This window comes from Microtus pennsylvanicus, chromosome 11 (assembly GCF_037038515.1).
Source record: "Microtus pennsylvanicus isolate mMicPen1 chromosome 11, mMicPen1.hap1, whole genome shotgun sequence".
In the NCBI taxonomy this organism is placed as follows: Eukaryota; Metazoa; Chordata; class Mammalia; order Rodentia; family Cricetidae; genus Microtus; species Microtus pennsylvanicus.
The window spans coordinates 72,435,109-72,460,134 of record NC_134589.1 but is presented as its reverse complement, the minus strand read 5'-3'; the positions used below and the strand labels follow the sequence as shown (position 1 = coordinate 72,460,134).

Below are 25,026 nucleotides of genomic sequence, written 5' to 3'. Positions count from 1 at the left end.
TAACCTCCTCCTCCTCCTCCTTCTTCTTTTCAGTTTTTTGAGAGGGTTTCTCTGTGGCTTTGGAGCCTGTCCTGGAACTAGCTCCTGTAGACCAGGCTGGCCTCAAACTCACAGAGATCCGCCTGCCTCTGCCTCCCAAGTGCTGGGATTAAAGGCATGTGCCACCACCACCCGGCTTCTTCTTCTTCTTTTTTTTCTTTTAAAAAACCATGTTTTCAGTACCAGATGTAAATTCCTTCTGCGGAACAGGCCTCCAATCCAACGGAGAGCTGTTGGTTACCCCCGTAGGCAGTCTTGCCACTACTCCACCAGGGGGAGCGTTTGTCTGCTTGGCTGGATCGTCTGCAGGGTCTAGGCAACTTAGAAGAACACACTGTCCTATCTAAGACCTAGAGAATGAACCCAGGCGACAAGAGGCTTGTGGCTGTAGTTGTGAAAAGATATGCTCACAGCTTTGGGGCAAGGCTGGTGAGGATGAGGAACTCTCTCCCCTCCTCCATCAGCAATCTCCACATCTACAAGCCTCCAAATATCCAGGGAGCCCACGCGGGTTTCCCCACAGCCCAGCAGCTGGACCCTTGTATTTTTTTCAAGTTCTACCATCCCCTCTGCTCCTCATGGCTTTCCTACTCACTGAAGAACGATCAAAGGGTGTACCCAGACTCCTCAAAGTTCTACCTCGTGTAGTACTATGAGCTCCCCAGAAACACCCCATTCTTTCATTGTGTGATCTGATCCCTGATCTTGAGTTATCTTGATGGCTCTGGACTCTGTAAGACCCCGCCCTCATGTGTGCCCTTGGGTTGAAGTGAGGGTAGTCAGTCATAGCGCTCCTGAGAAGACAGACAATGAGGCAGGGTAACGTGTTTCCCTCATTTACTGGTGTTTTTGGAAACTTCCCAGCGTTCATCCTTGTCCCCAGGACTCCCTTGGCTTCAGAGAGTTCATTCCTCAGGTCTCTTGGCCAAGGGACCCCCTCACATGCCTCTAGGGAATCGCTTTCCTGACCCAGAATCTTCCAGCTTTCCTTCCATCTTGAAGTCATAAACTGTCCATTTTCTCTTTCCCGGAACTGTTTATGCTGCCAAGAATGCACACAGGGAGGTTAAGTTTCACTTCTGTTTCCTGCAAATGCCTACCCTCCAGCCAGCTCCGCCTATCGACAGAGACAGCTGTAGAACCCTCCTCTCTGTACACTGGGCTCATTGCTCCAGACTCCACAGAGGCTCCCCCTCCCACCTCTGCTCTCCTTGATACTTCCCTCAAGGAGGGCAGCTCTGTGCAGCTTTTGGCGACTGTGCTGTGGGCTGCAGTGAGCAGCAGACTCAGTGCTTTCTATTTTCGTGGAAACTTTGGCCCTGGTTATTTACAGCAGAAACTCTTTGGAGCTGGTGAGTGAGAAAAGCCTTTGCCTCGGTGGTGACCTGGGTGTCAGCTCTGTGGGCTGAGGGCAGAGCTGGCTTGGCTAAGCAACAAGTCATGTCATCATCTTTATCCAGAAGGGAGTCGTGGGTCTGGAGCTGCTGTTTGGTGCCGGTGGTGCTATGGAGTTGTGGAAAACTTTGGACCGAGCAGAATAGTTATGGGTGACTCTCCCGGAATCCATGAAGTTCTCACTGTGAAACAGCTGCCTGTTCTGAGTCTAGTGTTCCACCGCCAGGCAGCTATTTTCACAACTCTGTGAGGTTTCCATAGTTAGCAAAACTCTAAGTAATGTGTCAACATCTGCTCCTGTTTGCTGAGGTCTGATGATGTCCTCCCTGCTCTATAAGAGGAAGTCCTTTCCATTTTCACACTCAGAGAACACACCTGAGAGCAAACGTGTCTGATGTTTAAGATGCTCACAGACCTCTCTCGTTCTAGCATTCACCTTTTTATCATTAGTAATCAGAGATAAAACAATTCTTCTTCCTGTTCCTGCTCTTTCTCCCTGCTCTTCCTCCTTCTGGCTTTTGTCCTCCCATTCTTTCTCTTTGCGTCCTCCTCCTTCTTTGTGCTGGGATTGAACCTTGGGCTTCCCACACACTAGGGAAGAGCCCTACGGCTAAGCTACATTCCCAGCCCTTTTACTTTTTATATCTTTGATTAAAATAATGTATGTGTGTGTATTTCTTTGTGTGTGTGTGTGTGTGTGTGTGTGTGGTCACACAAGTGCTATGGCACATCTGTAGTGGTCAGAGAACAATTTGGGGGCAACAGATTTGCTTTCTCCCTTATGCGGACTGGGCTGCTCTTGTTTCTGTGGCTGCGCTGTGTACTCTAGGTAGCTGGCCCCTGACCTTCATGTTCCCTTCTCCTGTGGCTCTTATCTGAGTGCAGAGGTTACCAAGTGAATCATCATATCTGACTTTTATGTGGGCTCCAGAGATTAAAGGTGGCCAGGCTCGCACGACATGTGTTTGTTTTCACCCACTGACCCATCTTCCTGCCTTGTTTTAATTTTCATTACCACTAAAATGGTTGTATTTTTGTCACTGACAGCTATGCTATGACAATTGTGTCATTGTTTCGTTTTAAAACATTACTTAAGTATGCACTAAAATAGGTTTACAGTAAAGAAATTTTATATTAAAATTTTCTATAAACAAGATCCGTTCTTAATGTATTTTCCTACATTGTTTCGGATCTAGATAATCTAGAAACCTATAAAACAGTCAACTGAGTCCATATACATTTTGTAAAGAAGGCATGTGCTTGGGTTTTAGAAATAAGGTGCGGAGGCTGCACTGTTTATCATCAATTAGATGCTGCTCACAAACTGCTGTCTCCCAGAATGGTCTGCCGAGAGTGAGTGACCCTGTGCACTTACCACGGTACTTAGCCAAAGCTGATGTTTGTTTAAAGACAGCAGAGAAGGTGACTATTTAAATATTCTAAGCCTTATTAAAACCTTCATGGTAACAAAAAAGTATTGACTCCCATCTGAAAACTGCCAATTACAATGGCCAACTCGCTTTAGCTGTGTAAATTACATAGTCACAGATTCTGGGAGTTATGATGTGGACATCTTCAGGATCATGTTTCTGACTCTGCAAAGATGGCTACCCTCTCCTGAATCTGAGACACAGAAACCAACAAGGCAGAGCATAGGTGTTCCTTCTCCAGGGGTGACAACTAAACCGGCCAGGAATATAAAGGAGTCACAGTGACGGGGATCAGTCTGAGAGGAGGGGAGTGGCCCCAGGACCAGTGTGTCTTTGGCAGGTGGGTGTCTGTGTTGCCACTCCACTCTCCTGACCTCTCTGGTCTTTCTCCTTTCTCCCAGATCTTCTGCGGCAGTGGTCATGGATGAGTTCATCTCAGCCTTCCTGAAGAATGCTTCTGGAAAGAATTTCCAAAAACTGGCCGTGGAATTCCTGCCTCATTACTCTGCATTAACCAGTAAGGTAGGAGGCATGCTCTCTCCAGAAACTGTTGGCTGTATTCAAAAGGCCCTCCAGGAGGGAAAACTGAGTGATTTGGTAGGCCAGATTCAGGAAGTACTGGCTGCCGCAGAAAAGGCTTCCTTGGCGATCGCTGTCATTGGGGAGTCTGGGGCTGGCAAGTCCAGCTTCATAAATGCCCTTCGAGGGCTGAGCCACGAAGCAGAGGAGTCAGCTGCTGTTGGGACTGTGGAGACCACAATGCACAGAACCCCCTATCAACATCCGAAATATCCCCAAGTGACCTTCTGGGACCTGCCTGGGACCGGGACTCCCAAGTTCCTTCCAGAAACTTATCTAGAAAAAGTGGAATTTGCTAGCTATGACTTCTTCATCATCATTTCTTCCTCTCGGTTCAGCGTCAATGATGCTCTCCTGGCCCAGAAAATCAAGGATGTGGGGAAGAAATTCTACTTTGTTAGAACCAAAGTGGACAGTGACTTATATAACGAAGAGAAAACCAAACCTACAACCTTCAAAAAGGAGAGGGTCCTCCAGCAGATCCGAGACTACTGTCTGGCTAATCTCAGCGACATTGGAGTGTCTGAACCACGCATCTTCTTGATCTCCAACTTTGATCTGGCTGACTTTGATTTCCCAAAGCTGGAGGAAACTTTACTGATGGAACTCCCCGGGCACAAACGCCATACGTTCGCTCTGCTGTTGCCCAATATCTCTGATGCTTCCATTGAGATAAAGAGGAATTTTCTCAAGGAGAAGATCTGGCTGGAGGCCCTGAAGTCATCAGCTCTCTCTTTCATCCCCTTCATGCCCTTCTTGAGTGGCTTCGATTTGCCTGAACAGGAACAGTGCCTGAAGGATTATCGATCGTATTTTGGCTTGGATGACAAATCGGTTGAAGAGATTGCTGCACAGCTGGGCACATCTGTGGAAGACATCAGGGGGTCCCTCAAGTGCTTGGATTTCTGGTCCCTTGTAAAGGATGACAGCATAGCAGCAAAAATCATGAAGTGTGCTGAGTCTTTTTCTGCCGTGGAAGGAGGTCCTGGGTCTTCTGTCCTCCAGGGTTTGAAAGTCTACATTCTACGGTTAAAATTCCTTGACACAGTGGCTAATGATGCTAAGTGTCTCTTGAAAATGATATGAAAAGGAAATATTGCCTAGCTAAACAGTACATGAATTTCAGGGCTCGTGTGTCCAAGCTGGGGATGGGGGTGTCCTTCCTCCAAACTCCCAGGCTGGCTCTTCCCTAAGATGTTTGTCCAGTGAAGGAAGTCCATTGCTATCCTTTGGAAATCACTGTCGTGCGTGAGTTGTTTTGTGACCATAGCCTCTTTTCTCGGTCCATGGTTTATTATGTTTGATCTCCAGCAGTAACACATCACCTGCTTTTAATTATTCTCTGTACTGAGACAGAATCTGTTTCTGACCCATTTATACAAAAGAAGAGAACAAAAGCAAAAAGAAAGCTCACAAAACAAAATAAAAACCAGTTTGTAATAACAATTCTTTCTCAGTTATCATCTCAATGCCCTGCTCTCTGGAGGTCACCATAAGGATGGTCACCAATATGAGAGTACCACCAACAGCATTGCAAAATGTTCGCCATGGGAAAATGCAGCATGGCCGGGAGGTGGTGACAAGATAAAGCAGTGACATAGGAGATGAAGGGACACTAGCCCACTCAAGCGTGCGGCTCTGACAGACATTGTCCTTCTCTCCCATTCCCTCTGCCTTGCTAAAAGTCATTAGATTACATTCCTAAAGTTAGCCACCAAGGCCTGTTCCTTTATTCGTTCACTTCCTCCTCCCAAGGCTGTCTACCAGGGTCCAGGTAGCACCAGTATTGAAGTCCCGCAATTAAGATCCAGCTTTGACTCGCCTAATTAACATGCCCAATTAAAATGAAACACCTCGTTGTAACACAGGGTTTCCCGTTTCACTTTTAGAAACCACCATTTGCCTATGTGCAGCATCTGTCTCTTCTCTATCCTGAGGCAGTTTTTGTCCCTCTGGGACAGTTTCTCTTTTCCCTTCCCTTTGTCCCCTTCCCCTTCTCCCTTGTCCTCTATCTCCCTTATGGCAGCATCCTAGCCCATTCTAACACAGGCCTCCCCTTTCTCTACTCTTAAAAATTACATCTGCAAGGTCGTTTTTTGCTGTTTTTCTGCCTGAGTCAGAAAGCATCTACTTTTTACTCCCCCCCCCATTAATAAAGGATCTCTTTGTGAAAATGGGTATTTGTGTCTAATGTGGGGTCTAGGAGGAAGCCCCTGCTCTATGTCGGGGTGGGTTGGGGTGTCTCCTTCAGGAGAAGACCCAGGAAAGGACATGACATGTAAGAGATTAGGGGGGCAAACACTGGGTGTGTCTATAGCTAGGAACATTGCACACTAATGTGAGAACAGGTTTGGCTAGTTGCAGGAACAGGGGAAATCTGATGCAGACTAAGGAATGCAGAGTCAGGGGATTGACAGAGTGTGGAGAGGACACTGGAGTCGCTTCAAAGGATGCCTTGTTAGGAGTGGTAGGGAGGGAGTGATGAGAACCGAAGTGTCGGCTTTGGGAATAAACGTGGAATAGGAAGTATCAGCAACGGTGGCAGTGGAGAGGCTGGGAGGAAGGATTGTGTGGGCGACCCCTGTGTGACTGGGAGGGCAGCATCACCCCTACCTGACATGGAGAGGAGTGACAGGAGCTGACATGAGGAGAGGGGTCTGGGGCTCAGCTGCCTTCACACAGTTGGGATCTTCCTAGACATACTCACCAGCTCCAAAGAGTTTCTGCTGTAAATAACCAGGGCCAAAGTTTCCACGAAAATAGAAAGCACTGAGTCTGCTGCTCACTGCAGCCCACAGCACAGTCGCCAAAAGCTGCACAGAGCTGCCCTCCTTGAGGGAAGTATCAAAGAAGAGCAGAGGCGGGAGGGGGAGCCTCTGTGGAGTCTGGAGCAATGAGCCCAGTGTACAGAGAGGAGGGTTCTACAGCTGTCTCTGTCGATAGGCGGAGCTGGCTGGAGGGTAGGCATTTGCAGGAAACAGAAGTGAAACTTAACCTCCCTGTGTGCATTCTGGGCAGCATAAACAGTTCCGGGAAAGAGAAAATGGACAGTTTATGACTTCAAGATGGAAGGAAAGCTGGAAGATTCTGGGTCAGGAAGGCGGTTCCATAGAGGCATGTGAGGGGGTCCCTTGGCCAAGACACCTGAGGAATGAACTCTCTGAAGCCAAGGGAGTCCTGGGGACAAGGATGAACGCTGGGAAGTTTCCAAAAACACCAGTAAATGAGGGAAACACGTTACCCTGCCTCATTGTCTGTCTTCTCAGGAGCGCTATGACTGACTACCCTCACTTCAACCCAAGGGCACACATGAGGGCGGGGTCTTACAGAGTCCAGAGCCATCAAGATAACTCAAGATCAGGGATCAGATCACACAATGAAAGAATGGGGTGTTTCTGGGGAGCTCATAGTACTACACGAGGTGGAACTTTGAGGAGTCTGGGTACACCCTTTGATCGTTCTTCAGTGAGTAGGAAAGCCATGAGGAGCAGAGGGGATGGTAGAACTTGAAGAAAATACAAGGGTCCAGCTGCTGGGCTGTGGGGAAACCCGCGTGGGCTCCCTGGATATTTGGAGGCTTGTAGATGTGGAGATTGCTGATGGAGGAGGGGAGAGAGTTCCTCATCCTCACCAGCCCTGCCCCAATGCTGTGAGCATATCTTTTCACAACTACAGCCACAAGCCTCTAGGATGGGTTGAGTTAACCAAATGAGTGAGTGGACACACCTGGATGGGAATCTGGACACTCCACAGACACCCCAACTTTCAGGTCTCACCGTGGAGAGATTGTATTGGACTTACCTACTTTTGGTTTTTGCTTTATTTTTAAAGCATGTAATTCATTGATTTTTCTTATCTTTCTTTCTTTGCTTTTTTGGATGAAGTGTCTTCTCAAATGCCAGAGTCTTTCCTTCATGACTTAAGGCTCAAACGTGAGGAGAGGGGTCTGGGACTCAGCTGGAGGCAGAAGTTTTGGTGTTAAGTATAGCAGAACCTTGACTAGGACCCATCCTTTCTTCTGAATCTGCAGTTATCATCCAGACATAGAGAAAGCAAGATGAGACTTTCTTGCTGATAAAAGGTACCAAACCACATGGCTAACACAGACAAGAATTATGGGTTAATGTAGGTTGTAAGAGTTAATAAGAAGCCTGAGTGACTAGGTCAACCAGTTTATAATTAATGTAGATCTCTCTGTGTTGTTTTGGGACTGAATGACTGCAGGAATCCCACATCACCTATATATGCTGTAAATATGTTTTATTACCATTGATTAACAATGAAGCTGTTTTGGCCTATGACAGGGAAGAATAGAGCCAGGTGGGAAAACTAAACTGAATGCAGAGAGAAAGAAGGCAGAGTCAGGATGACGCCATATAGCTGCTGAAGGAGAAGGGTGCCGGAACCTTCCTGGTAGGCCACAGCCTCAAGGTGATACACAGATTAATAATAATGGGTTAATTTAAGATATAAGAGCTAGCTAGGAATATACCCAAACCACTGGCCAAGCAGTGCTGTAATTAATATAGTTTCTGTGTGATTATTTGGGTCTGGGTGGCAGGGAACTCTAAGAACAGACTCTGTTTACACACCATCTTTGCAATTAGAAACTGTCAATAACTGCACCTAATCAGTAACTACAATCAGTTACTATCATTCCCCAAGGCAGCAATGTAGGGAGGAGATGATGGTCAGCTAAGGGCTGGCTGTGAACAGTGACTTTGGTCTCAAGAGTCCCAGAATGTGGAAGGGTTTAGAAACTTTGGCTAAGCCCCCATTTGGAACAAAGGGCAAATCAAGGTCAACAAGGAACTACCAGGGAGACAATGTCCACCCCTTCACTTCCACATTGAAAGAACGAGTAGAGTTAATGGCTGCAACCCTCCTGCCTTGACTCTGCAGGGCCTCAGAGGTCTCCCTGCAGTGATTATGGAGAAGGACAGGAGGAGACCTGGCTCTGGGTCATATGCCAAGGATCTGGGTCTGATCCTGGGTGTAGTGAGTGAGTTCCTCAAGACTCTTTCAAGGATGAAGCTCCCTCCAGTGAACTTAGAGGCTCAGGAAACACCTTGTAACGGCCTTCCTGAGGGATGCTCCCTCACTTCCAGGGGCAGTGCCTCCAAAGGCACAAACACATGCATATACTACTCATAATCACAATTCACTCTTAATTAATAGAAGAAAAGAAAGATTAAGAGGGTGCCATGTGATGTATCAATGCATATGCATGTTATCTTATGCCTAAATCAGCTTAAACATATCTAGTTTCTCAGATGTTTATCATCTCCTTATAGAAACATCATTCCAGCCCCCCCCCCTTTTTGAGCTATTGAGCATATAGTGTGGAACTGTTGTCCATATACTGGACAATCGTTGAGAAGATTCAAAAGAATTTATTCAGAGTTTTTACTTGGTACTCTCTCTTCAGATTTTTACTAAGATGATATCATTTTGATAATGTTTATTTCTAGGAGTTTTACTCTTCTGTCTATGTTGGTTCTTTATAATTCTTTTATTTGTACAGACTCAGCAATGCCCCCCTTCCATTTCTGATTTCAGTCATGTATGCTCAGTCTAGCTGGACTTTAGCTAATTATTTGTAAATTATATTAATTGTTCCCCCCTAGAATTAACTTTGGCTAGTTTTTGCCAATATTTCTATCTTTTCAGATCTTTATCTCCTCACTTCCTCTTAAATTTAATTTACTTTTCTGTTTTGAGTTTCTTTATACAGGTGAAATTGGTTGTTGGTTTGAGACCTTTTAAAACATCATATCTGGGCTAGAGGTTTAGAGCACTGACTGCTCTTCCAGAGGTACCGAGTTTAACCACATGGTGGCCCACAACCATCTGTAATGAGATCTGGTGCCCTCTTCTGGCTTGCAGGCAGACATGCCAGAACACTGTATAGTTACTAAATATTAAACTTAAAAACCAAAACCATGGCCCTATCCTATAGCCATACTGATGAATATCTTGCATATCACCATAGAACCTTCATCTGGCGATGGATGGAGATAGAGACAGAGACCCACATTGGAGCACCGGAATGAGCTCCCAAGGTCCAAATGAGGAGCAGAAAGAGGGAGAACATGAGCAAGGAAGTCAGAACTGCGGGGGGTGCACCCACCCACTGAGACAGTGGGGCTGATCTATTGGGAGCTCACCAACGCCAGCTGGACTGGGACTGAAAAAGCATGGGATAAAACCGGACTCTCTGAACATGGTGGACAATGAGGGCTGATGAGAAGCCAAGGACAATGGCACTGGGTTTTGATCCTACTTCATGTTCTGGCTTTGTGGGAGCCTAGCCAGTTTGGATGCTCACCTTCCTAGACCTGGATGGAGGGGGGAGGAACTTGGACTTTCCACAGTGCAGGGAACCCTGACTGTTCTTCGGACTAGAGAGGGAGGAGGAGAGGAGTGGGGGGAGGAGGAGGGAAATGGGAAGCTGGGAGGAGGCGGAATTTTTTTTTCAATAAAAAAAAGAAAGAAAAAAAACAAAAGCAAAAATTTATCACGGCTCTTTACCAAGTCCACTCTGTCTGGTATTGTTAATACAGGTATTTAAAGCTACACATTTACATCAGGTGGACTTCAGTTGTGGCCTGTGCATTTTGATTTTATGTAACTCATCTTCATTTAGTTCCAGCTTCCTTTTTGACCTGCGGAAATAAAGAAAATCAAAAGTGAAAGCAAATACGAATTATTTCTCAGAACTTGCTATATAGCAAGGAAGTGGGCCAGCTGGTGTTTAACATTAGCATAGAGTAGGTAGGTGGGTTAGTGGGGATGATCTGTAATAGAAGAGAGAGGCCTCAGGGTGTTGGCTTTGGGAGGTTGCTGGGAGATCCGTTCAAATGGTTTCATGTGTTTCATTTCAGGTGTTGTGTTCAAGGGTATAAATAATGGTGGACAGACCACCAAAGTCTGAAACAGAAGCAAACTTTATTCTTCACCCTCACCCCCAAAAACAAATCACTGGAGGGCACAAAAAGCTTATCAGGTAGCTGAGACCATGGATCACAGCCAGAGTTGAGGCTTCTGAAACTGTGGCAAAGGGGCCAGGTTTCCGAGCTTCCCTTTTAGAGTAAGAGGTAAGCATTAGGCGTGGACAAAAGAACTTTTACAGTCTCAAGGTAAAACTTAGATACATATTGACTTTTACAATTCCTGCTAACAAGGTCTTTGACTAAATTAGTGCCTGTCTTAGTTTGATGCTTCTTCTTTGCCTCTCGAATGGTATTTACAGAAACTCTACATTTCCCCGACACTGTTGGTTTCCCATAGCGGGGAAGAATATGGAACAATGCAAACAAAAAGTCACCTACGAACCGTTATTAAAAGTTAACTTTAGTTTATGGCAGTTGACATTTGTAAGTGGCAAGTGGGTTATCTAAAAGCCATAAAACATTAACCTTTATTAGCAGACAGAGCTGCTGGTCATAAAGCCCTGCTATAGACCAGAGTGGTTGCTCTATTAACCAATGGCAATAAAACATATTCACAGCATACCGAGGGGAATTCCACATCGATGCTGTTCATTTTACTTGATTTTCTAGTGAAGTAAAACCTGTGTACAACCCTCAGGTGACTACTCAGCTCACACACTGAAATCACCAGATGAATAGGATCCAGAGGCTTCAGGGCATGAAAGGAGGACCCAAGGATTGCCCTGCCCAGGTTACCTTTTATATGAGTCTCCAGCTCTGTGGACATCTGATTGCTGCCACAGTTTGTGTTCAAGAGGAAGGCAGACATACCCCACTGTCTCAGGAACCCCAGACAACTATTGGTGGTAACAGTTAGTCAGAGGCGGTAGCACCTTAAATCATGAGGACATCTCAGGTGTAACTTTGACAGCTCCCCGACTCCACTTCCCTCTTCTTTGGTTCACCCGGGACAGGCTCCTTGCTCTGGCTTTTGAGGTCTTCAGCACTGTATCCCATCTGCTCTGGCTACTTGTATTTTCCACTGCCTTCTAAAGTGTTTCGAACACAACCATGATAACTGTAAATCCCGGTCTCTGGCCTCCATCTCTGGAGGCCTGCCCCTGTGCCCCTTGCACGTTGGCACCTCCACGAGGGGGTCAAGGTAGCCCCCCAAACCTTCATCCCTCTCCCTGAGGAGGGTCAAGGCAGCCCACCAAACCTTGACCCCTCCCCAGAGGAGGTCAGGACCACTCCCCCAGTCTATTTAAACTGCTCCCCAGAAAGTCCCTTCGTGGTTTTCCCTCTTTCTCCTGGTGATTGCTTTGGCAGCTTTTTGGTTCCCCTCAAGGCCACCTGAGAGCACAGGAGTCCTATTAAACCTGGACATCTTTTAATCTGATTTCTTTTGATTCGGCTTGATTGGGATTTTGCGTCGGCAGAGAGCTCCAGTTAGAAAATATTTCTAACATCAGATGGAGGCCAGAGACCGGGATTCACAGTAACTGTAGCTAGTCCTGATTTATGATGGTTCCATTGACAGCAGGGTTGGTTTCAATTTCTGTTTCTAGAAATGGCTGGTTTGCATGATACAACTTGGAGCAATGGGGAGGTCCCTTATGGAAGGTTGCAGATGGGCTCAGGTGTTTGTGGTTGACCTTATTAAGTCTTGTGACCACAACAGCACAGTTTATGGTAGAGATTCCAGGTCTGGACCTCTGGCTTCTCTACTGGGGACTGCTAACACAGGTGTGGGCACCTAGCCCTGGACAAGCTATCTTTCCTGTTGTGGGTCCAGGTCACTTAGAGATTTACTGTCCTGATTTCAGTTTTGGTTTTAATAAATTAGAGGCTTTTAATTAAAAATACACAGACCAGGAAGAAACCAGAGAGAGTTCTCTAGGTAAGGCCCCGGCTATTGTTAGCAAAAGAATTATAAAGGAAAAAAAACACACACCAAATTATAATTTTGGGGAGCCAAATTAACTCATATCCTGTCTGGGTGTAGGCAAAGCTTGATCTTGTAACAGACATCCTGCAGATGCTTCAGACGTCCAAGCAAGCAAGCAAGCAAGCAAGCAAGCAAGCAAGCAAGCAAGCAAGCAAGCAAGCAAGCAAGCAAGCGTCTCATTCAGAAACAGACCTTAACAGTGGATTACTTTATCCAGTAACTGATGGAAGCAGATGCAGTGACCCACGTCAGCATTGGACTGAGCTCCTGGGAGCTTAGTTGAAGAGACGGAGGAGGGATCATATGAGCAAGGCTGGTCAAGATCACTATTGGGAAAACCACAGAGACAACTGACCCAAGCTAGTGGAAGCTCACCAACTCTGGACTGACAGCAGGGGGTCCTACATGGGACTGTTGGTGACAGTTAGGTCACTTGATCTATTGTGGGGAGCTGAGAGCAGGACCAGGACTTGTCCTGGGTGCATGAACTAGATTTTTGGAGCCCATCGCTATGGTGGGACACCTTGCTCAGCCTTGATACAGAGGATCGGGGATTATCCTACCTCAACTTGTATACCAGACATCGCTAACTCCCCTAGGGAGGCCTTACACCCTCTGAGGAGTGGATGGAGATGGGATGGGTGAAGGGTCCAAGAATAAGAATATAAAGATGTAGACTCCAAAACTAGGAATGTAGAAATAAAGAAATATAAATTTGTAAGCCTAGGAGGATGAGAACAGACTGTCAGCAGCTTTCTCAGTAGCTCGAGGATTAACTATTAACAGCGGGTTACTCTGCTTTACAACCCATAGCTCTGTTTACAAGATCAAAGCATCTCTCTGCACACTGAGAGCTAGCCTACAGATATGAGCTGAGTCAACTTTTAGGAGACAGACATATGACCTCTGCGTTATGCATTATCCCTGCTATGTGACACTGGCAGTATCAAAGGGGAGACCACAGGGCTTCAGTAAACACCACCTGGACGTACCAAGAAAGACAATAGATTAAGTAAAACACTAGTTTAACAAAAAACAAAAAAACCCTCTGTTAATGGAGATTGTAAAGTAAGGCAATCTGTATCTGAATTTTACCTTGAGATTGTAAAAATTCCTTTGTTCAGACCTAATGCTTGGTACCTATATGATAAAAAGGTGGGTTCAAAAACCAGCCTTTGCCACAGCCTTACAAAATCAATCTCTGACTGTGGTCTCAGCTAGCTGCTAAGCTTTTTGTGCCCCATGGAGATTTTTTATTTTAATTTTTTATTTTTTTCTGAGTCTGGTTTTTGGAATAAAGTTTGCTTCTGGTTTATTAGACTTTGCGCAACCCCCCCAACAATGGGGGGGAGGTGGAAGGTGGGAGAAGGGAAGGGAGAGGGAACTGGGGTTAGCATGCAATATTAAAATTTTTTAAAATAAAAACTAAATAAAATATCTTTTTAAAGAAGAGAAGGTGAATATTTTAAACACACAGCCATCCCACTTCCTTTCATGAGGTGGGGATGACTCTCACACACTGCTTCTAAGCAATTAACTGTGTGCACATAACACACAGGCCTGGGTTCACTGAGCAGACACAACTCTGGACTGTGACACCCAAAGATTTGTGACAAAGCACAGCCTCAAGGACAGAATGGGTGGCTCTGGCTGTCCTCTGTGTCTGCACACTGTGTCCATTGATGAAGTCCTTCCTGCCTAACAAACTGCTAGTTGTCTGATGCCCAGTTCATTATATTCTGCTCTACCAAGGAGGGTCTCTATCCAGGAGCATAAAGGGGCAAACAATACTGACTGTGAGATATGGGGAGATGTAGCCCTTGTATCCCTGAGCTGGGATGCTGGACTCACTGAGATACAAAGCTCTGAATCTCTCCCCCTAACCCTTGTGTTCCCGGGCACCTGCTTAGCACCATGACATAAAGGAGGCAGGACACAGACACAGCCTGTTAGTCTCCCAAAGCATGAACTGAAACTTGAAAGAAATGTGCACCAGCTCAAATTGAACATGGGACAGGCTCTGTTCTTCTGTCCTTGCTCTTCTTGTCACTGTCCTGAGAGAATTGCCAGTTACCTCCTTGAGGACACTGGCTATGACTGTCCTAACCGTCCTATGCTGTCCTAACCTTTGGAAAACAACATGGATCCTGGCTCGTGCTCACCACATCACTCTTGCCTGGAAAATCCTCCTCCATTCCCTGTTGGGAACATCACATGATTGTTAATGCTTCCATGACAAGACTAGAACACCCAGTCTCTCACTGCAGTCAGAAGTTTGCTGTCTGCTCAGCTGACTCCAGGCTGTTAAGAGACTGTGATCTCCCCCATCACCTGCATCAGACACACTTCCACACTGAGACACATGGTACAGGGCCAGGGTTCTGTCCAGAATTTCTTCATTGCTCCTACGTTTTCTTGTTTGAAGACTGCTAATAGATGAGATTATAGCAACCAAGCAAATAGATACAGACAGCAAACACAGTGGGCAAGGCCACCAGGTGGGTCTGTAGTTTGAAGTGGGATGGTGAACATTGTGTTTGGAGGATGAATTTGCTGTGTTGAACTTGTAAACACAAAATCATTTTTAGCTTGTATAAACCTAGAAGAAATTGCTGCTATCTTGAATCTTTCCTTCAGCTGGCTCCAGACAGACCACTTCCTGGTGCAGTTAGGCTATTCTTTTAAAAGAGAGAGAAAGAGGAGAGGAGGGGAGAGGAGGAGAGGGGAGGAGAGGAGAGGAGGAGCTGATGAGGCCGATTGTTGGGCATTTCACTTCTTCCTCTTTTTCTTTTTTTTTTTCTTTTTTGTTTTTCGAGACAGGGTTTCTTTGTGGCTTTGGAGCCTGTCCTGGAACTAGCTCTGTAGACCAGGCTGGTCTCGAACTCACAGAGATTCCCCTGCCTCTGCCTCTGCCTCTGCTGGGATTAAAGGCGTGCGCCACCATCGCCCGGCCTTCCTCTTTTTCTACAGGGTATGGGTCACAGACTAAACAGGTTAACTGCTAAGGTCTGCTTTTGTCTGAGACTCTTGCTTGCTTGGACATCTGAAGCATCTGCAGGATGTCTGTTACAAGATCAAGCTTTGGCCATACCCATTTGAGTTAATTTGGCTGTCCCAAATCATAACTTTGTAATTTGTTCCTTTATAATCTTTTGGCTAACAACAGCCAGGGCCTTTCCCAAAGAACACTCATGGTTTCTTCCTGGCTGGTGTCTTTTAAATTAAAAGCTTCTAATTTATTATAACCAAAACTTAAGCAGACTGGTAAATCTCTAAACAACCTGAGACCCACAGCAGAAGGGTAGCTTGCCCAGGGCTAGGCACCCACACCTGAGTTAGCAATCGCTAATAGGGAAGCCAGAGAGTCAGACCTAAAGACTCTCCCATGAACCATGCTATCATGGCCACGTCACAGACTTAGTAAGACAACCTAAAACCTGAGACCTTCTCTAAAGGGCCTCCCAGTTGTTTCCTGCAAACCGGCCATTTCTGGGAATAGAAACTGAAACCAGCTCTGACTGTAGCCCCTTCCAAGTGGGAATGGTTTGTATAAATAGGGCTCATATCCAGCCAGGAAACTGTAGACAGCAAGGGCAGTGCGTAGAACAGGAATGGTAAAGTAACTTGGGGAGGAGGGGAGATCTGGTTGTGCATCCCAAGTCCTTCTCTTTTCTCCATGCAGTTCCTAGGACATAGAACTCCACACCTCACCTATTTTCTTCCTGAACATCCTGAGTCTGAATTCCAGTTCTAGAGCATTCCAAGACCATACGCACAGACCTCTCCTAAGAGGAGAGCTTTCCCAGAGGCACCACTGCCCTCAGATCAAGGTCACCACTGCTGAGGTGAGTAAAAGGTTCTAACATCAGCTTGCCCAATAGGGCTATGTGTGTGATAACATGAGGAGGGGAGCACTGATTCCGGGGCAGGGGGGCTTGGGGATTTCACTCAGGGAGCAGGCACAGTAGCATCCTTCTGTGCCGTCTTCTGTGCCACAAGCATCCCAAAGCAGAGAAGCAGCAGCCCTTCCTTCTCCCTGCTTGTGTGGACCTAGCTGGTCTTCTGAAGTAGTCGAGCTTGGAGGAAGACAACAGGCTGGGATACCCAGATGCTCTTGGAGTCTTTGCTGTAAGCTGCTCATTTACCACATGGAGATAAAATTCCAGATGAGAAACAACCACAATCTCTGGCAGATCAGGTTGGCTTTCAACGATTGCCCTGCTGTCAGTCAGCTGTTATTCTGATGGCTCCACCTTTACACTTCCTGCTGGTTCTTTCCTAGTTTGCAGACCACTTACGTATATGTTTGGGGTTTAAGTGTAATATGACTTCAGGAGTTTCTTTTTCTGTCCTGTGTATCTGGAGCTCTACAAGCTTCTCTATCTGTCTGGATATGTTTCTGTCCCTACATTTGGAGACATTCTTGCTAGGATTGGTTGAGAATATTTTCTATGCAGTTGGAATGGAGTTCTGCTCCTTCCATGCAGATGTGTTTCATGGTGTTCCAAAGGTCTCATGTGGTCTGCTCATAGGTTTTTCAATTTTTATGGTCTGCCGTGATCACGTCTTCCCAATCGTCTACATAGTCTTCAATTCCTGATATTTTCTCCTCTATATGAACCACTCTGATGGTGAGTCTTTGCTCTGAGCAGTTGGCTTAATGTATTTTCATCTCCAGCTTCATTTAAGTCAAGACTTTCCTCAGTATTTCTCATTATTGAATTCTATTTTCATACCCTATGTTGACTTATCTTTCATTCAGCTAATTGTTTGAGTCCCCATTTTTTTTTGATCACATTTACATCATCCTTTTGAATTCTTCATCTGGAACTTTATCTAAGTCATTCTCATGAAGTCCATTACTCGGGGGTTTATAGTTTTTGGAGGAGACGAGCTGACTCGGGTTTTTATATAACCAAGTTTTTGTGTTTGTATTTGTTTAGATCATTGGTTGGATTTTTTGGTATATATTTAATGCCTTACTTACTTTATAATAGGAAGCAGTTGATGGGATTTGAAGGTTCTGATACATGGAGTAGTCAACAGGAGTCAGGTGAACTTGGATATCTAAGATTCAAAATGGGGAATGCTGACCTCTGTGGGTGAGTAGGTGGGTAGACAGCTGGCAAGTCTGACAGACCAGGCAGTGGGTGGGCAAGAGGCCTAGAACGCACTGGACTTAGGCGACCTGAAGTCTCTGAGGGACAGGAAATCACCTCATGGAATGTGTAGACAGGAAGGTTGACAGCAACTATCATTACTAGGGAGTTGTATCGTACAATGTAGCACTGCCTGACTTAGATACTTCAATCAGTGTAATGTTCTTTGGTAGAAGTTGTGAATTACGTTCCTTGGAGTATGGTCTCCCCATGGCTCTCATTGCCTCTTCAGTAGTCTTTCTTTCTTTTAATTTTGACTTTTATTTAATTTAAATGTTTGCCAAGGAGCAAGGATCCTTTTGTTTATTACAATATAAGTGCATCAATCCTCCCTCCACCTCCCTGATGTCCCTTCCATACCTCCTATTCCCTTTCAAACATATGGTCTTTACTTCTTTATTACTGTGACGTATCTACGAAAAACCACATAAACTCAACCTACTGCATTTAGTATGGCTTGTATATATAGGTATACAATTGAATATAGATAGATAGATAGATAGATAGATAGATAGATAGATAGATAACATACAGGTTTTAGGGCTGAATATTTAAAATTGAATAATAAGTAACTGAGCTCATCCGTAGGTAAGATTACCGCCTCTCTGCAGCTTTTTACCACTTGTGACTCTTCATCTAAGTGTGACAACCCACACAATTTCCCACGTCCACTTTGGCACGTCACCTTTTGGTGCCATTTTTCTGGTTTGTTTAAATGGCTATAATGTTGAGGTTTGATGTGTATATCACCCTGTCATATCCAAAAGACTCAACCTTGCAGCGGACTGTGTGGTCTTCTGACTCTTGTAGTCTTTCTATAAGGCTTATGTTATCAACCGAGACTGGACACCGGAAAGTCAGTTGTTCTCTGCTTTTTGACCAGTTGTGGTTTTCTGAAATGATCTCTCACTGCTGTGAAAAGAAGCATCTTTGGTGGTGTGAGAGAGAGCTCCGTGTACCTGTGGTATAAGGACAGTGTTTGGAAAGCAGTTAGGAACATTCTGGGTTAGGAAAGTGGCCATAGTGGATTCTCCTCTGAGATCTGTGACCTCACTAGAAGCACATGGTGGTTGGTTAGGTTTTCAGTTACCAGGTATGATTTTCCTTTTGTTCAGCCAGCGTGATGCACAATTAGACAGGTGTGGGTCACCATGTACACACAAATGCCACCCCTGCACCTTTAGTTACCTCAATGTGATGATCATCACTGTGGCTCACAGGAGTCCCAGCTGGGCAGATTTCAAAATGTTCTCCTCCTTTGGAAACTCTCACAGCTCCTTCTGAATGTTAGGGAAGCTGGGCCTCGGGGAGGAAACTTTGGCTCAGATGCAGCTTGATTTCTATACATCCTTTATCTGGAATGTACTGTGTCTTCAACACAGCACCGGTCAACTTCTGGGGCCCAAGCAAGGGCAACAGCAGGAGTCTGTACTGTTTGAGGAGTATTGTGGACTCTCCTGACCCACAACTCCAGAAAAGTTTCTCATGCCTGACAATAATGTTTCTATTACTCTATGCATTATAGGGGATGCATTATCAGCCAATGGCATAATATCATTTAAAGTGTAGAAATACATACATACACACACACACACACACATATATATATATATATATACATATATATACATACATATATATATATAAAATTTGGGTAAATATGAAATTGTAACATTCCAAAAGTAGTCTTTTTTCTATAGGTTTCACTCTTTCCCCAAGTTAATCTGGTGTTTTCTGGAGTCTCTGAGAAAGTATGATTTAGAGAAATGTTATGACCTTACAAATCTGTCAGCATTATGCAGGATGCTTGTCAGAGCTCTCCAGGATGTCCTTCTCAGTGCCTGGTGTGGAAGTGTTGTAGGGAGAGGGTCCGCTTGTTCGTCCCGGCTGCTCAGCTAGCTTAACCCCGAAATAACCATACAGAGACTGCATTAATTAAAACACTACTTGGCCCACTAGCTTTACCTTCTTATTGGCTAACTCTTACATCTCAGTTTAACCCATTTCTAATAATCTGTGTATCACCACGTGGCAGTGGCTTACCTGAAAAGATTCTACCGGCGTCTGTCTCAGGCAAAGGATCCATGGCATCTGACTCTGCCCTTCTTATTCCCAGCATTCCATTCTGTTTTTTTCTACCTACCTAAATACTGCCCTATCAAAAGGCCAAGGCAGTTTCTTTATTCATTAACCAATGAAAGCAACACACAAACAGAAGGAACTTCTACACCTTGGAAGTTCTGATTCTTACTTTGTCTTGATTTCTGACCTAACCAGAGAACACAAAATAGTGACGAACACAACTGAGCATCTGAACACCTGGCAGCAGGGTCCCTCACTTAGGAGTCTGCCAACCATGGATATCATGTCCCCCCTCTGCTGAGAGAAGAAAGAAAATTACAGTTAGTTGGACACTTCTTTTCAATTCAGTCTTTTCCATACTTTATCTGGTATTATTTCCTTATTATAGAATAACCATGCAAAGAGACCGAAGGCCTTGAGGTCCTACAGGCAATTGAGAAAAGGGTTCACAAAAGGTTGAGGACCCTAGTAGGAGAAATGTTGCTTTTTTCATGTCCTTTTATGGTTGACACATGTATGAGTGCCATTTAATGAAAATATAGGAATTTTAAAGGAACTTCAAGGAGATAATAAAAGCTCCAATGGGAAATTACGCAGAGTAAGTGAAATCTGAATTGGACCAAAGAGTGTAATGATATTCCTAGAAGCAAGTAAAGTGTGAGCAAGAGTACTCTTTATATCCAGGGCAGCAATTGCAGCAGAAATTGTAGCAGCAATCAAGAGAAGAGAAGACAGACAAAGCCGGCTATGATGTGGGTCAAGGTCAGGGTCCTGCTTTACTGAATCAGCAAACACCAAGGCTTTGCCCTGTTTTAATTAATGACCACCATTTCTCTCCTCTCTGCTCCATTCAGCCTCTACCCCACAGAGTCATGGCTTGGGCTTCCAGCATCGATGAATTCTTTAAGAATTTTAAGAGGGAAAGCCAAATCCTCTCTGAAGAAACCATTACCTTAATTAAATTCCACATTGAGAACAGAAACCTCCAGAAAGCACTTTCTGTAATCGAGAAAGCACTGAGAGATATCGAGAATGCCTCCCTGAACATTGCTGTGACAGGGGAGACAGGTTCTGGGAAGTCCTCCTTCATCAATGCCCTGAGAGGGGTAGGGCATGAAGAAGAAGGTGCAGCCTGCACTGGGGCGACAGAAACCACCAAGGAGAGAACTCCATACCCACACCCAAAGCTTCCCCAGGTTACACTATGGGACCTGCCTGGCGTTGGATCCACTTCCTTTCCACCAGAGAAGTACCTAAGAGAAATGAATTTTAATGAATATGACTTCTTCATTATCATCTCTGCTTCACGCTTTAAAGAAAATGATGCCCAGCTAGCTAAAGCCATTAAAAGGATGGACATGAATTTCTACTTTGTCCGAGCCAAGATAGATAGCGACATATATAATGAGAAGATGAGCAAACCTAGGGCTTTCAATGAGGACAATGTCCTGAAGAATATTCTAGAAGACTGTTCACATCATCTCCAGGAGGCTCTCTCCAGTAAACCTCCAGTCTTCTTAGTCTCTAACTTTGATACGTCTAAGTATGACTTCCCAGAACTGGAAAGCAATCTCCTATTTGATCTCCCAGCCCACAAGCGCCACATCTTCACGCTGTCCTTGAGCAGTGTTACTAAGGCCACCATTAACCTCAAGAGAGATTCCCTGAAGCAGAAAGTCTACCTAGAGGCCCTGAAGGCTGGAGCATTGGCCACCATTCCACTTGTTGGCATGATCAGGGATCAGTTAGAAGATCTGGATGAAACATTCAATCTCTTCAGGTCTTACTTTGGGCTGGATGATGCCTCATTGGAAGAGATTGCAAGAGATTTTAACCTGTCTGTGACTGCATTCAAGGTACACCTTCGTTTTCCCCATTTGTTTGCAGAAGATGACGATGTGTCCTTAGGGAGAAAACTATGGAACTATATCCAAAGAATTTCCTCAGTTGTTGGTGGTCCAGGTTCTGCTGTCATATATTTCGAAAAGTCTTACTATTTGCAGAATCTCTTTATTGATGCTGCAGCAAATGATGCCATTGCTCTTCTCAATAAGAAAAGTCTTTTAGAAAACATGGTGGGACCATATGTCTCTAACCCCCCCGATTACTGGGAATGACGGGGAAATGAGGCACAAGCTCCAACCAGTGTTTCCTCTTGGCCTTGCTTTGGACACTGACACATAACCTATGCCTGACAAACGAACCTTGTCTGTGGCGCTCAGTAGGCTCCTCCTTTTTTTCTTCCCTGGAGACAGAAGATCACTGTGGCAAGATCTCAGTTGTGCTTTAGTAGGAAACTGTCATCAACACTGTGTAATGCCTGAGGAAACCTCGTTCTCTTTAAAATAGTGTGCAGAGCACACATGAAAATATTGATTTGATTCCTGATTTTATGATCTAATGACTCCTGGATCCTTTACCCCTGTGGAAGTCTCCACACAGTTCTGCATTCTCACAGCCATTTCTGCTTTGTCACTTTTCCTTGAGGGCATCTGATGACCAACACTGTGTAGATAAATACACCTCAGTAAGAGGTGTGAGCCCCACACAAGAGTCACATGGCAGATGAAGACTGTTACTATTAGCCAAGCTCCTTCCAGGAGGATCTTGGTAAAAACAGAAGTATAAACATTTGTATAGATCCTCTTGCTTTGAACAGATAAGGATATCTATTTCCTATCCTGCACTGGCAAATCAGAGTGAGCTGACATTCACCCTCTGTGATTGGCATCTGAAACTTTAATCATAAACTGGCTCTCCTTGCTGTAATTTCACTCATAAAAATAAATAAAATAAAATTTAAAAATCTGCTGGACAGTTTTTCTCAGAAGTCACAGAGCCACTGTTGGTACTTGTTCTCATTTCAACATGGTCAGGATATGGAGCTGTTGACAACTTGTTTGTCCCACTGCCCTGTTGATCATTTGTGTCTATTATGAATTTTCTGGTAGTCTGACAGAACTTAGAACCGAGTGTGAGATGGCTCTCTGAGAATCCCAATGAGAGATTATCTGGATTAGTTGATTTTATTTCTTTATGTTATATATCAGTGAGATCAAAGGACCACCTTAATGTGATGCAGGACCCTCGCCCCAGGGCATGGGATTCTGGACTGGATAAAGTGGGTAAGGGTAGTTGAACATGAATTCTTTTTACCCCTGACTGTGCTTGCAAGAGGCCCAGCTGTCTCAGGCCTGTAGCGTTGGGACCTCCCCACTGAGGGCATTGCAACCTTGAACTGAGAGCTGAGAGAAGCCCTGGCTGCCATACATTGCTTTGCAGGACATTTTGTCACAGCCACAGAGAAGAAACTCAGGTAGACACCTGACTAGACTCTTGGCTAAAGCTTCTGTGGAATTTCCATACTGATAGCTTTCCCACCAGGGGAGGGGAGATGCAGGCATGGCATCCCAGGGGCAAAAAATAAAGCACATGTTAGGTCAGTGTTGGAATCCTACACAAAACCAGAGGCAGTGGTCAAGGCCCGTGTTCTCTGACAGCTCTGTCCGTGTCCACCCCACACTGACATTAGTGACTTCTGTGTGTGGTGACCCACACACCTGACAGAACAACAGGAGGGAGGAAGCTCTGCTTTGTCCCAGAGTCAGAGAACTGCAGGTCACTTTCCAGAGGTGGCAGAAGCGGTGGGGTCCATCCAAGCAGAAGGTCGTCAGGGAGACAACAGAGAAGAAACAGACAGAGCTAGAGGACACGAGGCAGGTAATTCACAGTCCTGGGCGCCAGACCCACTAATAGCCCCACACCAGGATCCGCAGCGTGAACTACAGGAGCCTGTGGAACTCATTTCAGATTCCAAACATAATACTCTTGTATCCATAGCTTCTTCTCTTTCTGAAAACCCAGACATGCATGGAGAAATTGATGCTGTAACTTGTATCCAAACAGCCTGGAGCAAGAAGCCTGTCTTCTTTGGTGATGTAGGATCTTCTTCAATGACTTGTCTGATGTAATTCATAATATAGAAGTTTGTCCAATGTGTCTCCTCACTCAGAATTCGTGTCATCTAAATACGGCTTCAGCTCACTCTACTAATGGTTAGTGCATCTGGGTGGTACCACCTGGTCAGGTTCCCATGCAAAATTTATCTCCCCATTCCCATTATAATCCTTATTTTTTCATTCCAGCCTTTACATACATGTGATATGTATATTATCCAGGCAGTGGTGGTGTACACCTTTAATTCCAGCACTCGGGAGGCAGAAACAAGCAGATCTCTGTGTGTTCAAGGCCAGCCCAGTCTACAGAGTGAGTTCCAGGACAACCAGTCACACAGAGAAGCCCTGTCTTGAAAAAAAAATAGTTTATCTAAATATATACATATATTTCAATGTGCTTCAATACTTCTCATCACAGAACACCGTTGTGCCATGTAGCAGAAGGGATCTATCAGCAGGTGGCATGGCCTGTCCCTAGTGAAGTCTATCTCTGAGGGTGGGAGCCGCTTGGTCCTGTTTACAGGAAAGTACATTACAAGTACACGTCAGTACCATGGTAACAACAGCAAACATCGCCTGCTCAGACTGCGGCATTTCAGTCCCCAGAGTCGGGTTTATTTATTCCCCTGACAGGTTAGAATGGCAGGGTGAGCGGAGGCTGTGGGAGAGGGGCTGATGCTACCATCTGGAGGCTCTGTCTCTGATTGTCTGGAGACACTGCCATCTCTTCTCCCTCCCATACACACTTCATGTCACAGTCTTACTGGTGTCCCGCCTGTGCCCTGACCATAATCTCCTCCTTGGTTTCACTGTGGGAGTCACAGCACAATTCTAGGAGTTGGAGAACCGGGGCAGAGCAGCTGACTTCAACACCCGGAAGCCCTGACTCCTATTTCTCTGCCAGTGTATTGTGAGCTGAGGAGGGGAGAGAGGAGAGCAGCCACCTTTGTCCCTGGGTAACAGCATACCCGGAAGTTTATTCCTTTAGAGCCTTGGTCTCACAGTGAGACCAGCAAGGAAAGAGGGAGTCAAGGTCACATGTGGGAAACAGAGTCTGCAAAAAGCCAAATCTGCTCACCTCAGAGCTAAGACACCTCCACTGTCTCTGAGAGGAGCTCGGGGTCCTTTCTTTAGTTACAGAGGAAATTGGAGAAGATAAAGACCATCCTTCTGGGGTAACAACAAGTACAATGCTGTGTGCCTGATGCATCTATGCTTGTGGATGAGTTTGCGTGTGTGTGTGTTTGCAGGGGTGAATCTGAATGTATGTGTGTTTGTGTGTAACTGATGACCCAGTACTTGTAGCTGCATACTAACTGAAGGGACTCGAGCCCACTCTAGCATGGGCTCTGGAAGGCTTTGCCCTTTTCTCCCATTCCCTCTGCCCTACCAATAACCATTAGATTGCATCCCTAAAGCTGGCCACCATGATCTACTCACTTATTTGGCCACTTCCTCCTCCTGAGGCTGGTTACTAAGGTCCAGTTACCAAAGCATTGAAGTCTG

The 25,026-nt window shown here is 45.3% G+C and overlaps 1 protein-coding gene across 1 annotated transcript; it reads left to right on the top strand.

Moving 5' to 3' along the window:
• Positions 1-1,186: 1,186 nt before the first annotated feature.
• Positions 1,187-22,372, top strand: LOC142831625 (uncharacterized). Its single transcript, XM_075941833.1, has 4 exons — positions 1,187-1,391; positions 3,266-4,526; positions 16,013-16,168; positions 20,419-22,372. Exons 2-4 carry the CDS (start codon positions 3,285-3,287, stop codon positions 21,679-21,681), a joined length of 2,661 nt encoding a protein of 886 aa, XP_075797948.1. The 5' UTR covers positions 1,187-1,391; positions 3,266-3,284; the 3' UTR covers positions 21,682-22,372.
• The last annotated feature ends 2,654 nt before the right edge of the window (positions 22,373-25,026 follow it).

Bases quoted from the DNA above. Each gene is read 5' to 3' on its own strand.
- LOC142831625 (XM_075941833.1), top strand. From the start codon at position 3,285: ATGGATGAGTTCATCTCAGCCTTCCTGAAGAATGCTTCTGGAAAGAAT. The intron at 4,527-16,012 runs TGAAAAGGAAAT...TGCAGTTCCTAG, and splicing joins AGTGTCTCTTGAAAATGATA to GACATAGAACTCCACACCTC. The intron at 16,169-20,418 runs GTGAGTAAAAGG...TGCTCCATTCAG, and splicing joins TCAAGGTCACCACTGCTGAG to CCTCTACCCCACAGAGTCAT.